This window comes from Pseudorca crassidens, chromosome 8 (assembly GCF_039906515.1).
Source record: "Pseudorca crassidens isolate mPseCra1 chromosome 8, mPseCra1.hap1, whole genome shotgun sequence".
Lineage (NCBI taxonomy): Eukaryota > Metazoa > Chordata > Mammalia > Artiodactyla > Delphinidae > Pseudorca > Pseudorca crassidens.
Genome location: NC_090303.1, coordinates 99802471 through 99822619, shown reverse-complemented (window position 1 = coordinate 99822619; position 20149 = coordinate 99802471). Strand labels below are relative to the sequence as shown.

General features: G+C 46.2%; 2 protein-coding genes across 4 annotated transcripts in view; one reads left to right on the top strand and one right to left on the bottom strand.

Annotated features, from left to right (window-relative positions):
• The window catches only part of CUL1 (cullin 1), a 107328-nt gene extending 87625 nt beyond the window's left edge, over positions 1-19703 (bottom strand). The window contains exon 1 of one of the 3 annotated variants that reach the window (XM_067747295.1): positions 19592-19703. The gene's annotated coding sequence lies outside the window, so the exon portion shown is untranslated. Of the gene's footprint in view, positions 1-19103; positions 19262-19382; positions 19527-19591 lie in introns of those variants that run through there. The other 2 variants (XM_067747293.1, XM_067747292.1) reach the window with 2 other exon arrangements.
• On the top strand, positions 18497-19750 carry LOC137228752 (basic proline-rich protein-like). Its single transcript, XM_067745617.1, has one exon. It carries the CDS (start codon positions 18497-18499, stop codon positions 19748-19750), a length of 1254 nt encoding a protein of 417 aa, XP_067601718.1.
• Positions 19751-20149: the final 399 nt, after the last annotated feature.

Here is a 20149-nt window from a genome sequence, read left to right as displayed (position 1 = left end):
GACATGACTGCCGTGATTTTAGAAACATTCATGTGACAGCTCTCTGGAGTTGGAGCTGGAGCTGGGGTGAACGGGGACCAAAGGTCAGTGACACTAACTAACTTAGAGGAACAGCAATGGAAAAAGAAAAGGCCAGATGCTTAAAACCAAACCAAGCAGGGACGATGGGAACGTGCACCAGAATGGGTGGCACTGGTGAGGAACGACACAAGGATGAAGAGGGCGCCTCTCAAACTTGGACTTTCACATCTCCAAAAATGTACCTCTGGATTCCAGCATCTGACGGACACTGCATTACAAAGTCAAAATGACTTAACTATTGCTGGCGGGGATGTTCACCGAGACAGACGGCGACTGGCCACATCTAGTAACACCACAGGTGCACTGGCCCTTCCACCCAACGATCTCACTTCTAGGAATCTATCCCCAAGACAAACTGGCCAAAAACTACAAGAAGTTGTAAACTCCTCAAGTTTAGTCACGCAAAAGACTGAAAATCCACCTAAAAGCCACCAGCAGGGGATGGAGCACTAAATGATGGCCCACTCACATCGCGGAGCATCGTTTATGGCGCACCCACATCACGGAGCGCCGCACAGTTATGGAAAAGAAGGAGGGCGACCCCTACCCACTGACAACACAGTGACTTCCCAGTGGACACAGTTGCTGAAAAAGGCAAGGTTCCCTGCGTGTGTGAGGGGAGGGGAGTAAATACTAACACACTCGGATAGATCTCTATTTTTCTTTTCGAAGAGAAACAAGTGGAAGATAAACCAAACACTAATACAAATGGTTACCCATGGACGGAGGAGAGGGGTGCAGGTGAGATTCATTGGGGGTCCGCGGATAGAACTCGGGGGTTGCAAATGCGGGTGGGGAAAAAAGTACATCTTATCTCCCACTCACCTCTGACTGAAACCTGACCACTCCTCCGATTACGAATGTAGGCAGCAGTCCACAACAGTTTTAGCAGGACCTCTGGCTTTGCCACCAGGAAATCACAGGTATTTTCATTACTCCATGACAGTTACTGCCAGTATCATTTCTGCTCACCAATACTGTGGAATTACAGTAGCCTGGCATAAAAATTTTTATACCTCAAATAGGAAATATTGGACTCCCCTGGTGGCGCAGTGGTTAAGAATCCGTCTGCCAATGCAGGGGACACAGTTTTGAGCCCTGGTCCTGGAAGATCCCACATGCCGTGCAGCAACTAAGCCCGTGCACCACAACTACTGAGCCCACGTGCCTAGAGCCCGTGCTCCGCAACAAGAGAAGCCACCGCAATGAGAAGCCCGTTCACAGTAACGAAGAGTAGCCCCCGCTCGTCGCAACTAGAGAAAGCCCGGGCGCAGCAACGAAGACCCAACGCAGCCAAAAATAAATAAATAAATTTAAAAAAACAGGAAATATTTAAAATACGTTAACATGTAATTCTCAGGGGTGAAGTTTGCTGTTCTTTGTTGGACATCTTTCATGACTGAGAAAAGCAAAAAGTTACACTGTAAAAGTTATAAAAACATCTATCTGTGAGCCACAGTTGGCCTAGAGGGTCTCAACCAATTGTGCTCTCTGCTTTAGGTAATAACTGGCAACAACAGAATTGTAAATAAACAGGAATTCACAAGCACGAAGTCTCATGGAAGTTCTGGGTTAAGTGATGACCATCTAGACATTCATACATCTGTTATTACAAAATTCCTTATGTCACTAAATTGAACACTCATTTAAAAAAATTCTCATGCTGGAAAAAACCCAGGGGTAAAAGTGTTAAAGAGAAACAACCCAAAAGAAAAAGGTCATATTATTAAGATAAACTGGTAAGTTATGTGAAGAAGTCTGAATCTAAAGAGAAGATGAGAAACTTAATTTTAGATATGATGAATGGGAAGGAATTAAAAAAAAAAACCCAAAATGAAAATGCTCAATCAGGCAGTTTGAAAATACACAACTGTAGCCCAAAGGAAATCGCACCTGTAGAAAAAAATTTGGTAATCTGCAAAAAGGTAAAACTGTCGGCATTAACGTGGATAAAATCTTCACAGCATAAGGGAAGAACGTAACAGCGACGAGAACTCAAACCTGTATTTACAGGACATGGGGGAGCCCCCCTCCCCCTGGCCCCCCAGGAGAGAGGAGTGCTGCGAGCCGGGGGGACACAGGTGTGAGAACCAGAGGCCAGAGAACAGAAGCTCAGGGAGGAGAGCTGGACGAAACCTCTAGTCCTCGACAGGCTCAAAGGCTGCGATCAATCAGGGAGAAGGTCTAGGATGAAAGTCGCTGACTGTAGCAGGCGCCAGGAGAAGGTACCTCTGAGAATGCAGCTCCAGAGTGGGAGCCAGCTGCAGCCACGTGGAGACGCCCCCTAACGGCCGGGAGAAGGTGCCGGCTCTGCTGCTGCTGGGGCCCCTGGAAACCTGCCTTTCCTGACACCCGGTCTCACAGGAGGACCCAGGACTAGCTCCATCCGCCATTACACAATGCAAGTGAGAGACATGAGTGTTCCTTTTAAATCCTAAGGCCAGATACAAGCATAACTGTTACAAACTTTTATTTGAATACAACATGACAACTATCATGTTTCAACTTCTAAGACAAATCACATAACCTATTTAAAAATAATATACAACCAATGATAATTACAACAGCTGTCTCATAATAAAACTTCTGTGCAATGTCTCACAGTTGAACGTATGAAACCTTGAATTCAAAATCTGATCTGAAGTTCATGCTTCCCACTGCCCTCTTACAGGGGTCCCCTTGGTGATCTCAAGATGACCCCCAACTCCAATCACGCCCACATGGGACTGAGAAAATACTACACCGATTACTACAGAGAACAGACAAATCCAGATGACCCAAAACCAGGGAGCACCGCTAGTCGGATTCACTTAGAAGGGCACACTTGGTTCCTTCAGTGCCAGCTCTAATTCTGTTAACTCATTTGAAACTAAAGACCCAAACAACTTTCCAGGGCTGTTAAAGAGTTTTAAATGAGACATCGTATGTAAAAAGGCCTAGTTCTATGGCTGGTACCTAGTAGGAATTTCCCAGCCAATAGCTCTTTTTCTCCCTTCCTTCTCAAAAAACAATAGTGTAGTAGGAGGTGAAACCATCTAACTCACCTGATCTTGGTCAGAAAATGATTAACCCATTAAATTCAAGGAATGCAAGGACACTTTTGGTATGCTGAACATTATTCATGCAGTATTTGCAAAACCTTCCTTACAAAGAAAAGTAGAGCAAAACTACAAAACTCCTAGAAGACAACACAGGAGAAAACCTAGATGACCTTGGGTGAGGTGTGACTTTTTAGATACAACACCAAAGGCAGGATCCATGAAAAAAATCACTGATAGGATAGATGCACTTCACTAAAATTAAAAACTTCTGCTCTGGGAAAGACACTGTCAAGAGAATGAGAAAACAAGCCACAGACTGGGAGAAAATATTCGCAGAAGAAACATCTGATAAACAACTGTTAACCAAAATAATACAAAAATTCTTAGGACTCAGTAAGAAAACCACTTGATTAAAAAATGGGCCAAAGCCCTTACCAAAGATATTCAGATGGCAAATAAGTATATGAGAAGATGCTCCACATTATGTCACCATCAGGAAAATGCAAATTAAAATAATGAGACACTACTACACACCTATTAGAATGGCCAAAATCCAGAACACTGACAACACCAAATGCTGGTGAGAAGGTGGGGCAACAGGGACTCTCAATCACTGCTGATGGGAAGGCAACACGGTGCAGCCACTTTGGAAGACAGATTGGTGGTTTCCTACAGAAATAAACACTCATACCAAGCAATTCGGCCATTAATTGTGCTGCTTCGTATTTACCTAAAGGAGTTGAAAACTAATGTCCACACAAAAACCTGCACACAGATCTTTATAGCACCTTTTTTCCTAATTGTCAAAACCTGGAAGCAACCAAGATGTCCCTTGGAGTGAATGGATAAATAAACTGTGGTCCACCCAGACCACGGAATACTACTTAGTACTAAAAAGAAATGAGCCATCAAGCCATGAAAAGACATGGAGGAAACTTAAAGGCATATTATTAAGTGAAAGAAGCCATTCTGAGAAGGTTATATACTGTGTGATTCCAACTATATGACATCCTGGAAAAAGCAAAACTAAGGAGACAGTGAAAAGTTTTAAGTGGCTGCCAGGAGCTTGGTGGGGTTCGGGGTGGGGAAATAAGTACGCAGAGCCCAGAGGACTTTTAAGGCAGTGTACTACTCTGTGCGGTACTGCAGTGATGGATACACGTTATTATACACTTGTCCAAACCCACAAGATGTCCACCACCAAGAGTGAACCCTCATGTCAACCATGGACTTTGGTGATTATGATGTGTTAATGGAGGTCTGGTTGTAACAAATGTACTACGCTGGTGGGGGATACTGATAACAGGGGAGTCAGTGTATGTGCTGGGGCAGGGAGTATATAGAAAATCTCTGTATCTTCCTCTCCATTTTGCTGTGAACCTACAACTGCTAAAAAAAAAAAAAGTTAAAAAAATCAAAACAAAACAATAAAAGTAGAGGCTCACTTTTGATTTTTCTATTTTGCTCATGAAATAACTTGCATTTTATAATCTAGAAAACATGAGTAAACAAAGAGCTAGTACTGAATATCAAACACTGTATTTGCTTATTTTTCTTAAATGAAAATTAGGCTATTTTGATAATTATCGCTACCTGAATAATGGATATGTCAATAAGTAGATTTTACATTTATACCTGTTACTGTAAAAATGTAAAGTATATCAATAACTGGTTCTTCTTTGTAAACAAAGTATCTGGCCCCAGACCTTCAGACTTTAATAGAAGTAAGACTTCTGATTCATGGGCTCTGCTCTGTGGTTGGAAGGCAGGGGCCTAATTCACAGCTAAATCCTCAGCACCAAACATAGTGTCCCGACACACTGCAGGGCTCCAGAAAGCCTGGGGAAATGATGATTCCAAATATTTGGGGGACACGTCTGAATCACTGATGACACATAAAAAAACCCCAAACCCAAGACTCCCCTGGTGGCGCAGTGGTTAAGAATCCGCCTGCCAATGCAGGGGACACGGGTTCGAGCCCTGGTCCGGGAAGATCCCACATGCCGCAGAGCAACTAAGCCCGTTCACCACAACTACTGAGCCCGTGTGCCACAACTACTGAAGCCTGCGTGCCCGAAGCCTGTGCTCTACAACAAGAGAAGCCACCGAAATGAGAAGCCCGCGCATCCCAACGAAGAGTAGACTCCGCTCGCTGCAACTAGAGAAAGCCCGCGCGCTGCCAAAAATAAATAGATTAAAAAAAAAAAACCCAAACCCACCCAGCCCATCAGCATACAGAACTACAAAGAAGCATGCTAGAACATGTTAATTACATGCAATTTCATTTTCTCCCAGCACAGTAACAGTACTGAGAAAAATGGGGAGAGGGGAGGCACACCATTTACGTTATGTATAAAACTTAAGAGAAATTATTCAAACAGGCGATAAAAACTGTAAAACTGATGGCTTGGAAAGGGAAGAAGCAAGGACTCACCATCCTGGGGCAGGATGTGAGCACATGTATTTAAATCTTCACGGTTTGTTTGATGAGTTCTCCCACTTCCTAAAGACTAGCAGAGCTTTGAAATTAGTAGGCCCTCAAACTTATACTAAACGAGGCAACATAGCTGCTTTCTCCTTGAGATCAACCTTTGTCCTTCTAATTACATAAATATAGAAATATGCTAATTCAACTCATTCCCCCAAACACACATACAATTTTATAATCATGAGAAATTTTGGATGCCATTAAGTATGGAATTTTCTCCTATGAGCATCTTAGGAATTAGGATACAATTTTTATTCTTGGTACTTGAACAACTAATTAATAAGTGTTTTCAAATCCTAAAAATCCAAATACAAGCACTCAAAGCTTTACGTACTGTCCAAGTTATAACTGAATCTTAAGTCCATTAGAATACAGATTCTTCCTATTTTAATTACTATGTGCCTTCCAGTGGGATGACAGGAGCACCACTGGTATAAACTGCTTTAGGAAGCTTGAAGGTGACCCTAACCTCTTACTATTTAGCAGGTGCCATGCAGACTGACTGGTTCGTCCACATAAACGAGCTTTACCTGTGAAGGACCGAATTTCAGCTCTCAGTTTCAGCACAATGCTTTTATAGGGACATTTATTCAATGATCTAGCCTGGTGCTTGCACGTATTTCATTTCCAAGCATTTTCGTTCACTTTAAAACAAGGAAATACAGTATTACATTTGATCTTTATCTACACCATGCATATTTTTCAAATTCAGGACTGCAATCCATTAACATGTGGGCCATGAAATCAGCTTAGTAAATGGTAGCCGGAACTCTTCAAAGGAGTGAAAATGAGAAGAGCTTATAGAACGTAAGTATTGCTCAGCGCATCTTTAATTCAGTTATGTCTGTGTACGTACAGAGTTAACCTACAAAATGTATTTCTTACTGTAGAAACAACTGAAGAAGCACAGAGTGACATTACACAGTGACATGACTATTTCAAATAGTTAATCGATAAGTGCATGTGGATGTCTGAGGGGACCCCCAAGTTCTGGTTCCACAACTCACAGCCTGTGTGAGCCTGGGCAGATTCCTTAACTTCTGTGCCTATAATTATCTGCAATTATAACACAGATAGACATATATATATAATGGGGACAATAACAGTACCTATCTTATAAGGTTGTTGGGAGGTATAGATGAGTTATTTAAATAAACTGTTTAGAAGGGTACCAGACACACAGTAAGTATTTGCTACTATTCATATTAACACTTCAACAAAGGTTATCAGATGTCCTCGAAACTCCTAACGTGCTACTTAAATAAAACAACAAAAAACTTCTCAGGGGGAAATGTCAAAGCTAGCGTGTAAGTCAAAATGAAGTAAAGTAATGTTGCCTGAAAATTTCACAATACGCTTGGACAACGTAACACCAGGGGTACTTTACAAATTCCCACCAAAGTGGGCCCATCATCAGAAGACAGGGAACCTTGTATTCTGACGGACCTGGGGATCCAGACAGAAGCAGTTGTAAAAGTTCAGATTTTCTTTGAAATTTCATTCGTTCTTAAAGTTCATCTGGATCTTTCACTCCACCACCAAATACACGTAATAGAATGCCCTAAAATACCACCTTGGAAACCGTTTCTCACCCTAGTTAGTGGGTGAGCTGTTGTTTTATCGAATCCACTGAGGTTGGAAGCCTGCTGCGGCGGAGCTCTCCCTGCACACCAGCATCCCAGCATCTCTCTCCTGTCTTGGTGCTGCAGCATCATCAGGACCCAGCCTAACAACAGACAGGCAGATACAGACAGCAAGTCGTTTTCACTCCTGAGATGACCGGGATGTTGGTGGTACAGGAAACATCTTCAGGCCACCGAGGGTGGAAATCTAGACACGGACCTTCAGCTGGGGAGACAGAATGACATGTCACATGCAGATGACAGGTCTCTCCCACTCCTGGTGATGCTGCTGCTTCAGGAAAGGATGCACTGTTCTACCAAACACGCTGTCACTTTCGTTTCAATGAAATGTTTCAACTCACAGTTCCCACAATTCTGTTCAACTAATGTGCAGATTTCCCTCCTGTGTGGCCACGGTTTTCCCTGTAGTTGGCGAGTGCGAGACCTTTAAGTAATATCTGCTAACCCAGCAGATTTTGAAAGTTACCACGTCACTAATTGAACAAGATCCTTCATCTAATCTGGGTTTTCAAGGCTTTTCATTACTTTTTTTTTCCACTAATACAAATAAATTATCTTAAGTTCAAAAATTCTGACCAGGGGACTTCCCTGGTGGCACAGTGGTTAAGAATCTGCCTGCCAATCCAGGGGACACGGGTTCGAGCCCTTCCGGGAAGATCCACATGCCGCGGAGCAACTAAGCCCGTGCGCCACAACTACTGAGCCTGCACTCTAGAGCCCGCGAGCTACAACTACTGAAGCCCGCGCACCTAGAGCCCACGTGCTCCGCAACACAGAGCAGCCGCCGCTCGCCGCAACTAGAGAAAGCCCGCGCGCAGCAACGAAGACCCAATGCAGCCCAAACCAAATAAAATTAAAAAAAAATTCTGACCGGCAGCTCCCTCTAGCTAAGTGAATTTTCAAGACACTGCCCACTTCACTACAAATTGGTTCAAAAAGAATAAACAGTCCCACTTCTACACTCCATCTGATTTGGAGCTTTCACGTTTTGAATACAGTTTACCGATTTATTCACCTTACCGAAGGTACGAGAGCAATCTGGCGGCACAGGCGCCTGGATAGTGCTTCTGGCCACGCGGGGTCGTGAAGAGCCAGAGAGGCACCTACCGCTGCTGGGGGTCGGCACCCAGCCCCACCCCGTGCACACGTGCACTGCGGACTTGATAAAAAGCATCCCGTTGAAAATGTCCTTACCAGCTACGACAACAGCAAGTAGTCAAGAGACTTATAAACACCCGGGAAAGGGTATGAGGAGGTGCACAGCACACAAAAGTGTGTTTGAACCTGGGCTTTAGCGCCTATCAAGGATAAACAGATTAAATTCAGCCTCTCAATTATTTAAGTGTGTCTTCTGAGTTCATGAAAATGTACCATTTGATAACCTCCAATAAGGGAGGTATTTTCTTTTTTGGGGGGCAGGGGCGGTGGTGGTTAAAAACTCGTGCTCCCCGCTCTGACTGAGCACAATCTGGCCACACCTATAACACGGGAAAGAGTCTGGTAAAACCTGTAACGGCCTCACCTAAGAAAATGATTCTGAAACTGACCTAAGCTTCTAGCATTTTTCACTTGTGGTTTTTTTCTGAACTGGTTCTAGTCATGATGTTTCTTTTTAGTTGCAAAAACTTGTAGTGAATTTCCTTCATAACCTGCACAACTTGTTTTTATGGTCACTGTAAAAGTAGTGGCTTTTTAGGTTACTGTTTAGGGGCAGAAGAGACAAAAGCAGCTCATTTCACTTCTACAATAATTAAGCCTCATATTTTAAATCAGAATAAAGAACATCCTACATACTGAGATTGGTACAGATTTCTATCAATATACTACTTGCGACTGGGGCAGTACCATCATCTTTACAGTCAAGCTCAAGTTTGGTGGGAGAAGCCTCAGAGAAATGTCTGGCAAAATTCTTGATTTCACATAATTTACTTCATTAACTTGTGTATATTTTCTCAAGCAAGGTTTTCAAGCTTACGCTTCAAACAGCTTACTTTGAAAACCATCAAATCATGCTCCCAGTTGAAAATATAGTATTTTTTCAAAGAACATCAAAATCACAAAATGCAGATTTCCTCCACAGTTTAACACGAACTCACTTCTATAACAAATGGGCACTTTAGAAGACTTGAGCTTCACAAACATGAACCAATTTTTACAATAAAATTTAGACGTCAAAACTTTGCAAATAAGTCAACTTCTGCAAAGTACTACTGTATAAATGCAACGAACTACAGAAAGCAGCACAGTTAGGACTAACTGTTTTCAGGTCGCACACCCCGAGCATGCACTTACACTCACTCAGTCTACGCTAGACTGCCAACAAAACACACAAATCTGCCTCTGCATTTTGGGGGGAAAAACCCTCTTTTTAATGTAAAACGGCTGCCAAGGGAGTCATCTGAATGTGTTTTAAAATCTTTTTTTACAACTATTAAGGGAATCCACTGTCCTAGTTAGACACACACTCACTCACCTATAAATCTACCATAAAAAGCAACAGTGGATATTCATCTTACACCACATCCATACTTTCAGAATTAAACGGTGTTAACATACGGTTTGTTGGTTAGAACCTTGAATTCTTTTTTTTTTTTTTTTTTTTTGCGGTACGCGGGCCTCTCACTGTTGTGGCCTCTCCCATTGCGGAGCACAGGCTCCGGACGCGCAGGCTCAGCGGCCATGGCTCACGGGCCCAGCCGCTCCGCGGCATGTGGGATCCTCCCGGACCGGGCCACGAACCCACGTCCCCGGCATCGGCAGGCGGACTCTCAACCACTGCGCCACCAGGGAAGCCCAGAACCTTGAATTCTTTAATCATAGACTGTTTCCATAAATCAGCCTATCAAAAGAAAATTTCTCATTTATAATTTATTATAGGTTAAATCTCAAAATTAACAGAACTTCCCCAAAATGGTTTGCTTTACTGAAATCTCATTGTTATGGGTAGAAGGTTGGAAGAATGAGGACACGACAAAGAGCCGGCACCCACACCAGCCACTTCAGGTGAGAAGTGCCGCAGATCAGCACCGAGCACACGGCCCGCCCGACTTTCAGTATTTTCTGAGCTTAAGGGGATAAGATGGGACGTGTAGTGAAGGGCTGGCGAGGACGGAGAGCGGAGCCCACTCCTGCCTGTCGTGGTGACGCCAACACCCGCTGGGGGCAGACTCTGCAGTCAGGGAGCCATGACAAATCCTGAACACAAGGCAACAGGAGCTGGTGACAGAACCGAACAAGGGAGGGATGAAGACAGGGCATTTTGAAGGAGGAACTAATAATACTCGGTAGTCACTATGGAACATCACAGTCTCGGAGAGAAGGCTCGAAACAGAGAAGCTGGATGTGGCTTGGAGAGCAAATGAGATCAGTCTGGGGAGGTTGTGATGGTGGGGAGGGCAGGTGGGCCACGGGGAAGCCCTGCGGGCAGGCAGAGAGGCCACTGGGGCTCAGCTGGAAGGCAACCAGCTACCAGCGAGAACAGTCAGAACCGCTCCGGCCAAAACAGAACTGAAAAACCCCACAGCAAAGTGGACTAGAACAGAGAATCAGGTCCCAGAGGTACCTCCTGCGGCGTCCATTTAGAGAAGAAGACATAACCGGAAGAGCAAAGTATTCTCCACAGAAGCTAAGGCCAAGAGATGACTCAAGAAAAAAGGATGAGAACCTGGTCCAGAAGCTTGGAAAACACTGCATGTTACATCTCCTCCTTAAAGGGGCCAAAACGCTCTAGAAAACGGTGCTGGTTACACTTTGCAAACGTATCACGTGAACGGTGTTCACACTCTGGAAATCACTGAGCCCGAGACATGCAGGGGAACCCACTTAAAATAACAGGAAAGAATCTAACAGAACCTGAACGAGGAGAAGCCAAGTCTGAGTTTCAAGGGACTGAAGTGCTTTGAAAACTCTGGCAGTTTAGACTTTAAAATTTTTGAAACATCTTTGCAGTTAATGTTACCAACCAGCATTTCCCAGGTTTAAAAAGTACTTTCAACGTAAGGCACCTCCAAGAAAATGTGAACCATGTGTGCTGTCATCCTGCTGTTTGTTGGTCCTCAGTAGTGAGGACGGATTAATGCTGGTCCATGTGCTTAAAACAATTTCTTAGAGACTTCCTGTGATAGCATTTAGGGTTTCTATTTAGACCAGGAATAAACTGAAGCAGGAACCATTTCTAGACAACTACACGTCTAACTCCGTACTCATGAGGATCCCGATCTCCGCGGCACTTCCCACACTGCTCCCCAGAACACGGGCGTTTGCAGATGCCCATCGACGCTCCACTGAAGAGGGAAGAAGCGAACGCAGCCGTTCACTCCAGACCACGCCTCTACTGCATGGCACGCCATTTTTCACATTTCTGATTCTAAAGTCAGTATGTGCTCTACAAAACAAAACATACTCTTTAACATGGTGGTAGGGTTTTCTTCCCCCAAAGGCTATTATTAAACTAAGGGTACACCTTACATACATACACGAGTACATACACACACATATCCTGTAAGATACACGTTCTCTGTAAAATAATGTCTCCCTATAAGACCCTCAATGCACATTAACATACTAAAAGCCCCCCAATATGCAACCTAGCGTTTCCTAAATGTACTTCCTCACAGATCTTCCCTCCCACTCCAGTATCTTACACGTCACAGAACACAGGTGGGCAAATACTGCTCTAGGCAAATCAAAAAATTACTGAAAATGCAGGGAATGGTAAAGCTGAGCTCCTTTATTATAAAAATAATAGTGACTAAACAAAGCTTCGTAATGTCAAGTGATGACAGGTGTTATAGGCTTCACCATAAATGCCCCAGTTAAACTGCAGACATTCAAAAACACAACACACAACATCCTGCACAGGACAAAGGCGCCAACACACGGGACACTTGCAGAGGTACCACTGAGGAGCAGCGGCGGCAAAACTGCTCGTCGGGCCAAGCGTCTTCAGCACCCCTACGCCCTCCCTTCTGACTTTTGGGTCCCCTGTGGGTAGACATTAATCACCCTCTGGTTTCAGGAGTCTCTATCTGAAGACTGACTAGTGAACCATTCCTGCACCGAGTGTCCAAGGCTACCTTCACCCTGGGACTTCTGTCCAAAATGAGGCATTTATTTGCAAGAAGCAGAAAGCTGAGGGGGAACAGCTCCAAAGCCACCAAAGTGGATTCAGCCCAGTCTCTGGCACATTCTAAGCGCTGAGGAATAGTGGTTATTACCACAGGCAAGATGATTCTGTTAAGACAGGAGAAGTCAGAAGAAATCACTCTTGGACTTTTTTCTTCTCCACCCTCCCCCAAACTGAAGTCCCCTAGTTCCCAAAGACAAACTCAGGGCTCGGGGAGGGAAAAGGCCTCCAGCCCTCATGCCTGGGCCTCCAGCTGGGACTGAAGTCTGCAGTCTCCTGTTTCTCAGCCTCATCCACGATTTCAAACCTTTCCTTCCAGTCTGACCAGAGCAGGCCTCCCTCCCCACTGCAGGAAGGGGGCTCTGAGCTCCCTGGCTTTTCTCCCACATCCTGACTTATGGAAGCTGCCCAGGCAAACTTAACTATGTTAGCTAATAGGGGACACGTTCTGTGCACCTGTTTCTCAGATGGCCAAAAGTATCCCTAATTTGTGTCATTTAGAATACGTTTCTTAAATCAACAGTAACATTTCAATGTTCCAGGCTACAGCACAAAATGTGTCAAAAGAATTTTTCTAATTTTTAGCAAATTTACATTCTTAGGCATGATGACGACAGGTTTAAACATCCATCTACTATTGCTAGGAGTTGTAAAGTTAGCAAAAAAGGACAGGAAGTTCACAGCATCTCTAAGAAAAGGAAACTTCCACACTGAAGACAATTCACTAGTACATAATCCACTGCTGTAATTCAACAAAATAACAAAACATAAATGAGGTTCATGAGATTAAGACAGTTTCATGGAGGGTGTGAAACTTGCAGGGGCCTAAAGCAGCTGAAGGATTAGGATGGGGGGATGGGAAGATGAGCTGCAAGGAGAACCTGAGGGCTGAGAGTCAGATATTTACCCTACGTGTCAACACACCTGGCGAGGGACCTGCAAATAAAGCAAACACCAGAGTGATTCCAGCACTGAACTGAGTGAGCAGAAACCTCTTGCTCGGAAGCAGGCTCACTGCTTCTATTGTCTTTTGTCCTCATAAGCTAACCCACCGCATTACAAATACATGTGTGCTGTAGAAAGTTGAATGAAAAAATAAAAACCAAAAGAATAAACTAAAAATAACCCATAATTCCACTATTCAGAGATAATCACTAAAAACATTTTGGCTTATTATCCTTTAAAAAATGTACACACACACTAAAAAGAAAAATTTAAGCATTACATATACTGTCTTACAGCACGTTTTTGTCTCACTGAATACAGAATTACAGAAATGCAAAGATTTATCTAAAAATGCTGAGATCATAATCCTTAATAGCAAAACCTGAAAACAAATGTTCAATAAGAAAGCATTAAATAGTGTACCCATGACAGAATATTAATCATTTTTTATATTTTCTTAAACTAAATCCTTAAAAGTAGATTAGCTATTTCTAAGTGTGTAAATACATATATATATTTTTTTTACATAGTGCTCTCAGAAAAATCATTCTTTTTCAGGCAATGAATGAATGGACTCATTTCTCCATACCCTCACCAGAAGTGGCTTATTTTTCAATCTATGCCCAAGTTTTTAAAAACAGTATCTCACTGATTTACTTTTCCAAGAGTACTGCTAGTAAAGCTGAAATTTTTGTCTTGTTTCTGGATCCTTCTTTTAAAAATTACCAGTTTGCTCATTTTTCCCCCCCACGGGGGAGGGGGGGGCATCGTCTTTACCTTAGTTTTTATAAGCCCTCTTTTTATAGTAAGCAAAGTAAATTTACTTGTTAAGTTACAATATCTCTTTCAGTTTGTCATATGCTTTTTAATTCTGTTTAAGGCATTTTAACCTGCAGAAGTTTAATTATTCTAAAGTAATGAAAAGAGCCTTTTCCTTTACAGTTTCTACTTTTGGTGTTATGCTGAGAGGGTTCCTCCATCCTGAGATCATTTGTATTATCTTTTGGTTCTTAAAAACTTCGGTGGGGGGCTTCCCTGGTGGCGCAGGGGTTAAGAATCCGCCTGCCAATGCAGGGGACATGGGTTAGAGCCCTGGTCTGGGAAGATCCCACCTGCCGCGGAGCAACTAAGCCCGTGCGCCGCAACTACTGAGCCTGCGCTCTAGAGCCTGCGAGCCACAACTACTGAGCCCGCGCGCCTAGAGCCTGTGCTCTGCAACAAGAGAAGCCACAACAATGAGAAGCCTGCGCACCACAATTAAGACCCAACGCAGCCAAAAATAAATAAATAAATTTATTAAAAAGATAAAAACTTGGGTGGGGGGGATATTTTAAAAACACACAAGTTCCTCATCCTAAAATTACAACCATCTTTACTACTTCATAAATATTTTCACTAGTACATACACATTTTAAGCACACATTTCATACAATCTGTTTTCCAAAGTATTTTCTGACATAAGCCTTTTTTAAAAATCGTAGCTTGTTAGATATGAACAGTCTTAAATGGTTTCATAAATTTAAGGCCAGTGAGTCACATCACACCAACTTAACAATAGTCCCGAAGTTCCAGAACTGCTCCTTTCTATCCCATCAGTGCCCAATTACTCCCCTTCAATGTCCCCCAGTTACTAAAAGACCGAGAAGAATAAGCTCATTCTTGGTAGGCAACCCAGTTCTGCATAATGAATTCGGTCCTAATTATCAATGATAAGATACCAATCTTGAAAGCATTTCAATTTTGCTCTCTTCTCCTCTTCCACCTTCATATAAATTAGACACTTTGGGAGCATCCCGTTAAAAGCTGGAGCCCTGGAGTCTCCCTGTCATGTTTTAGCCCAGGCCTCACCACTCACGAGGCCTGATCTTAACCACCCAAAGCCTCAGCCGCTTCCTCGACGCCGTCAGAGGACTGAACAACAGCACCACACTCTGCGGGGCCCGATCAAGATTTTAAGTGGGTCGATGATCGTGAACGAAGTGTGAGTTACATGAGTTGCAGCAGGTAGCGCAACGGCACAGGGACACCTGCCCGTCACAAGGTCTCGGCCCTACAGGAGGTCTGTCTATTCCAAAGGAACCACAAGTCTAGTCCAGGGTTAACTGCTAAGACAGTGACCCGGGTGGGGCCTCACGGGACCGCAGGGAAGGCTCCCACCCCGGATGGAGCATCAGGACCTGAGAGGAGCCTTTCCAAAGCAGCAGGAGTCTGTCGGGCGACAGGAAGGGGACACAATACTCGAGACCGCGGGAGAGCATGAGGAAAGGGCAGCAAAGCCAATTCTGGGAACAGGCGCTGCAGTGATGGGGAAGCTGCCAGGAGACTCTGCTCACTTGATCCCAGAGTCCCAAGGGAAAACATTTAAATGACCAACAAGCCTAGGCTTCACAACCCTGCTTCTCAAACACGAATAAGATTACGCTTTATAGGATGGTTCCTCAAATGTTGTTAACGTTAGAAGCTATGGCATTCGCATAGAACCCAGACTTTGAGGGCCTGAAGAAAACTTAAGAGTCAACTGAAAACCATCTCACTTTATAAATGAGGAAATAGAGGCTCAGCAAAGTTAAGTTCAAACCAGATCCCATGTCTTCTCTCCCAAGCAACATCTTCTATACCTAAGCAAAAATACATGAATAAATTACACACACATCTCTTTCAGAAGCTATATCCCTGTGAATAAAAAATTTAAAAGCCATCAAATAATTCTGTTTATAGTGTGCATTATTAAATGGACACATTATAAACAAAGAGCTTAAATCTTTAGTAATAAACCTAAGGTTTTATTTAAATTTGATTTACTCATTTCATGTTCACGTCTCAGTTTTGAAAGGCAAATGAAAGAAGAGAATTTGTTGAGAAACTACCTGATTTCCCTCCCCCCAAAGAAACAAACAAAAAAGCAAGGTAAACTTTTAATTGGTCCTTAAAAATGGTACATTCTTTTCTCCAGGCATACCTGACAGACAAGCCCAAAATTCAGCCAATGGTCCCCAAATGACATCTTATTCCAGACTCAACTGCTGAGGTAGAAAGCCCATGGCCTTGGAACCTATGCAGGGCTGAAACAGCGAGGAATAAAACACAAACACGCTCCTGTGTTTTGGGGGGCCCTAATTTTCAACTTGAAGGATGGCAAGTAACTACTCCTCAATCTAAACCACATTCCTTTGACCTTTCCTTGCTGAAAGAAAGGCATACTATGCCTGCTGGGAAAACTGGGTGTGAACTTCTGATAAAAGGCCCTCAAGGACCCAAGAAAGGTCTCTCCTGTGAGAAAGGTCACTCGGGCTCTATTACCACCACTGCATTTGCATCATCTCTCCAACTGGGAAGAGCCTTAACTCACCAAACGATTTCACTTCAAAGGTAAGGCTGAAACATTTAACCTGAGGGGAAAGACCTCAATCTTGTTTAAAAACACACACACAGATTTTAGAAATCTACCCTAAAACTAGCTTTGAAACAACAAAAAAAGCAAATTAAAGTTTCACAACTTGTTTTCTTGGCACTTTCCTGGATTGCCATAGCTGAAGAAAACCTGCGCAGTTTTTCTGTCGGGGCACTGTGTTAGTTTCTGGGGTGCTGTAATAACAATTATAATTAAGCTTGCGTTCTTACGCAATGGAAGTGCAGTGACTGCTTCTGTAGCCAAAATCGGAGGTGGTCAAACACTCGGTGTAAGTTAGAATTATTCCAAATTTATTCACTCAAAAAACAACTGAGGTACCCATGACAAAGTTCTATGCTATTTACTTTGGGGATGCAAAAATACAGAAGGAGTATCTCCTGCCTTCAAGCAATTCAGTCAGAAAAGTATGGGAAGTAAGGCTGCACTGGCAACCCAGACTAAGTTAATTATCTCTACAAGGTAATATTCAGCAACAGGCAAAGGAGTCGACCGGGCGGTAATATCTAAGCAAACTGCAGAATCAGCCCAGGCACTCACTGGGCTGTTAGTTCCCCGAGGTGGTGGGCGGTAAAAAAGGGGGTGTACCAGCAAGGACCTGAGCCGGTGGCCCTAAGACACAGAGGATACTACAAATCGGTGAGAAAACCTACTACTACAGCTAAAGGTGTTTTTTGGTTTTTGTGGGGTTTTTTGTAACATAAGTTTTTAAAAGGATGACTCCAATGACAAAAAAAGTTAAATATTTTTAGACAGTATTTCAGCCACCCCTCTCCAGCTTAATAAGCACTCTGTCTCGAAACCTCCAAAAACGGGCATAACAGAGTTAAAGCAAGCCAGTCTGTTCGCATGCTTCGGAATTTGAAATGCGATGCCCATGGAAAGCAACAAATAGAACGTTGAAGTAAATTTTTTTCTAATATCCAAGAACACTTAGATCAAGAAAACGTCATATCCAATTTTTTTAGACGAAATATTGCTGCTTTTTAAACAACATTCCCTATTTTGCTACACAACCCACAAACGCTCCAGGATTTCGGAAAATTGGGTAGACAGAGTGGCCACAAAATGAAGTGTTAACCTTACAACTGCACACGCTTTTGCAGCGTGTTAAGATATGCCGAGGTCCTAGAAGCTGGGGTCATAAAGTGAATTTAGTTCCCTTCTGTGACTCCGACGAGTGCATTTCCAAAACTGAGAGACTACTCCACTCCTAACTTGGACTGTTTTAATGCCCCTACGGGGAAGGGCAATTACACAGAGCAAATAAATACCTGAGTTAACTGCAATTCCCCATTTGCACCCTCACCACTAACCCCAACTGCGAACTATGAGCAACAACAGGGATCCAATCGGAAAAGAGGATCCTATTTTTGGCAGAGAGCTCGTTAAAGGGAGAAAACCCCGAACTTTGGAGGATTAGTCTCAAGAAATGCTCACCAATCGTTTCTCCCCGTACCAGCACTCGGCCTACAGCACACCCGGGCGGAGTCAGGGGTGCGCGGGGCGACCCCTGCACGCGGGCGGTGGCCGTCGCCCTGGTTACCTGCGGGGTCAGCGCGCGCTCCCGCCGGGCGCGGGACCGGGGGCGCGCCAAGGCGGCGGAGCAGGCCGGGCCCGACTCGCGGGCGCTCGGCCGGAGCCGGGGGGTCCCGTCCGGCCGCCGCACTGGCATCCCTGCGCGCCTCCCCGGCCCGCTCCCCCAAGAGAACAGGGCAAAGGGGCGACTATTACCCAGTAATAGCGCCCCGCACAGTCGCAACAATGCGGGCGAGGAACCCGGGAGCCGCGGGCAGGGAACCGGAAAGCAGAGAACCCGGCTCCGCAGCTCCTTCAGCGCGCGAGCCCAGTACTTTACTTGAGAGAACGAGTCCGGGGCAAGCGACGCTCGGGGGAGAAGTGATCCCGAGGGGGCGAGGGAGAGAGGGCACGGGTCCGGGCGCCCTGCGGGGGTCGCCGCCCGAGGAGAGGCGAGGTTCGCACGCCCGGCCACCCGAGGCCGCCAGCCGGCCCGGCTCCGCGGTCCGAGCCCGGTTGCGCTGGGAAAGGGGCGGGCGCCATGAATCGGGCTTTTTCCCAGTGCGTAGTCCGGGCCTGGCCGCCCCGTGCCCGCGACCGGGGCCGCGGCCCGGCCAGGCCCGAACCGGCCGGGGTGACTCAGGGCCGGGCCGCGCGCTCTCCTCCCGCCCCCGGCGCCCTCCGCCCACGAGTACCCCGGCCCAGCCGCCATTCCGCCCAGCCGCGACTCGGCGGCTCAGGCCTCGCCCGGCGCCTGGGCTCGGCCGCCGCGGCCCCAGTCACTGCGACACCGCGGCTCCGGGCCGGGCCTGCGCCGCCGACTCTCCTCGGCCCCGGCGCCGTCGACACTCACCCGCATTTCCCGGGTGCCTAAATGGCTCCGGCGACGTCTCCACCTGGTCGCTGGGCCCGGCCCCGGTTAAATCCCCGTCCCGCCAAGGTCTCGCCGCGTCCCTCAGCCGCCGGGGCTGCCCCGCCTGGAGCTGCGTGCGACACGGCTCCCGCCTCCTCCTCCCGGCCCGCCCGCCCGCCGGCCCTCCTCCGCCGCCGCCGCCGCCGCCGCCGCCGCCTGCACCACGCAACCTCCGCCCTCTAGCCTTTCCTCCGCCGCTCCCCGCCCTCCCGGCCTCACCGGCTACGGCTCCCGTGGGGGAGAAGCTGGTGGGGGAGGGCCGGAACGCACCGCCATCGGCGTCCGGGGCGGGGGAACCGGGAAACCGTCGCCGCCATCTCCCCACCAGCCCGCGGCGCGGGAGGGGCCCGGAAACCTCCCGCCCGCCGCGGCCCCGGTTCCCGGTCCCCCAGCGCCACCGAGGACCCGCTCGCGGGGCTGTTCTCTACCTGAAAGCCCGCGGCCCCTGGCCCCGAACCCCGGCGCCCTCCCCGGCCGGGCGCAGCGGATCCTCCTCCAGGTTTTACAGCCTCCCTCTCCTAGAGGCCGCCTCTAAGGACCCGGCTTCCCGCCACTTCGGGCCGAACGAGGAGGGGTCACCTTCTTAGGTCGGGGCAGCAGCCTGGGGAGCAACTGCCCCAAGACACCCCGGAGGAGGGGGGTCTTACACACCCACTCCTCCCCCACTCCTGCGCGCACACACGTGCACCCGGTGGATCTGCCTCCCCGGCTGGGAGAATAACCAAAAGCCATATCCCGACCGGCTGATAAAGTCTGAGATGGGCGAGTGGCCCTGAAAAGCAGGTACAGGCTAGAGATAAACGTGTCGTCCATTCTCGAGCCCCAGGACACCTGCGGGCCTCGGAGATACGCACCTGAAAGCCCGAGCTCCTCGGCGCCTCTCTCCCTGTTTCTTTAAAATCAAACCAAAACTAGCTTCCCTCTTCAAACTCTTTAACCGACTCTTTTTAAGGCAAATGTTGACAAAGATTCCCTTTACCATTAAT

What these genes read in the sequence shown, in the direction of transcription:
- LOC137228752 (XM_067745617.1), top strand. Translation starts at nt 18,497, where the DNA reads ATGCGGGCGAGGAACCCGGGAGCCGCGGGCAGGGAACCGGAAAGCAGA.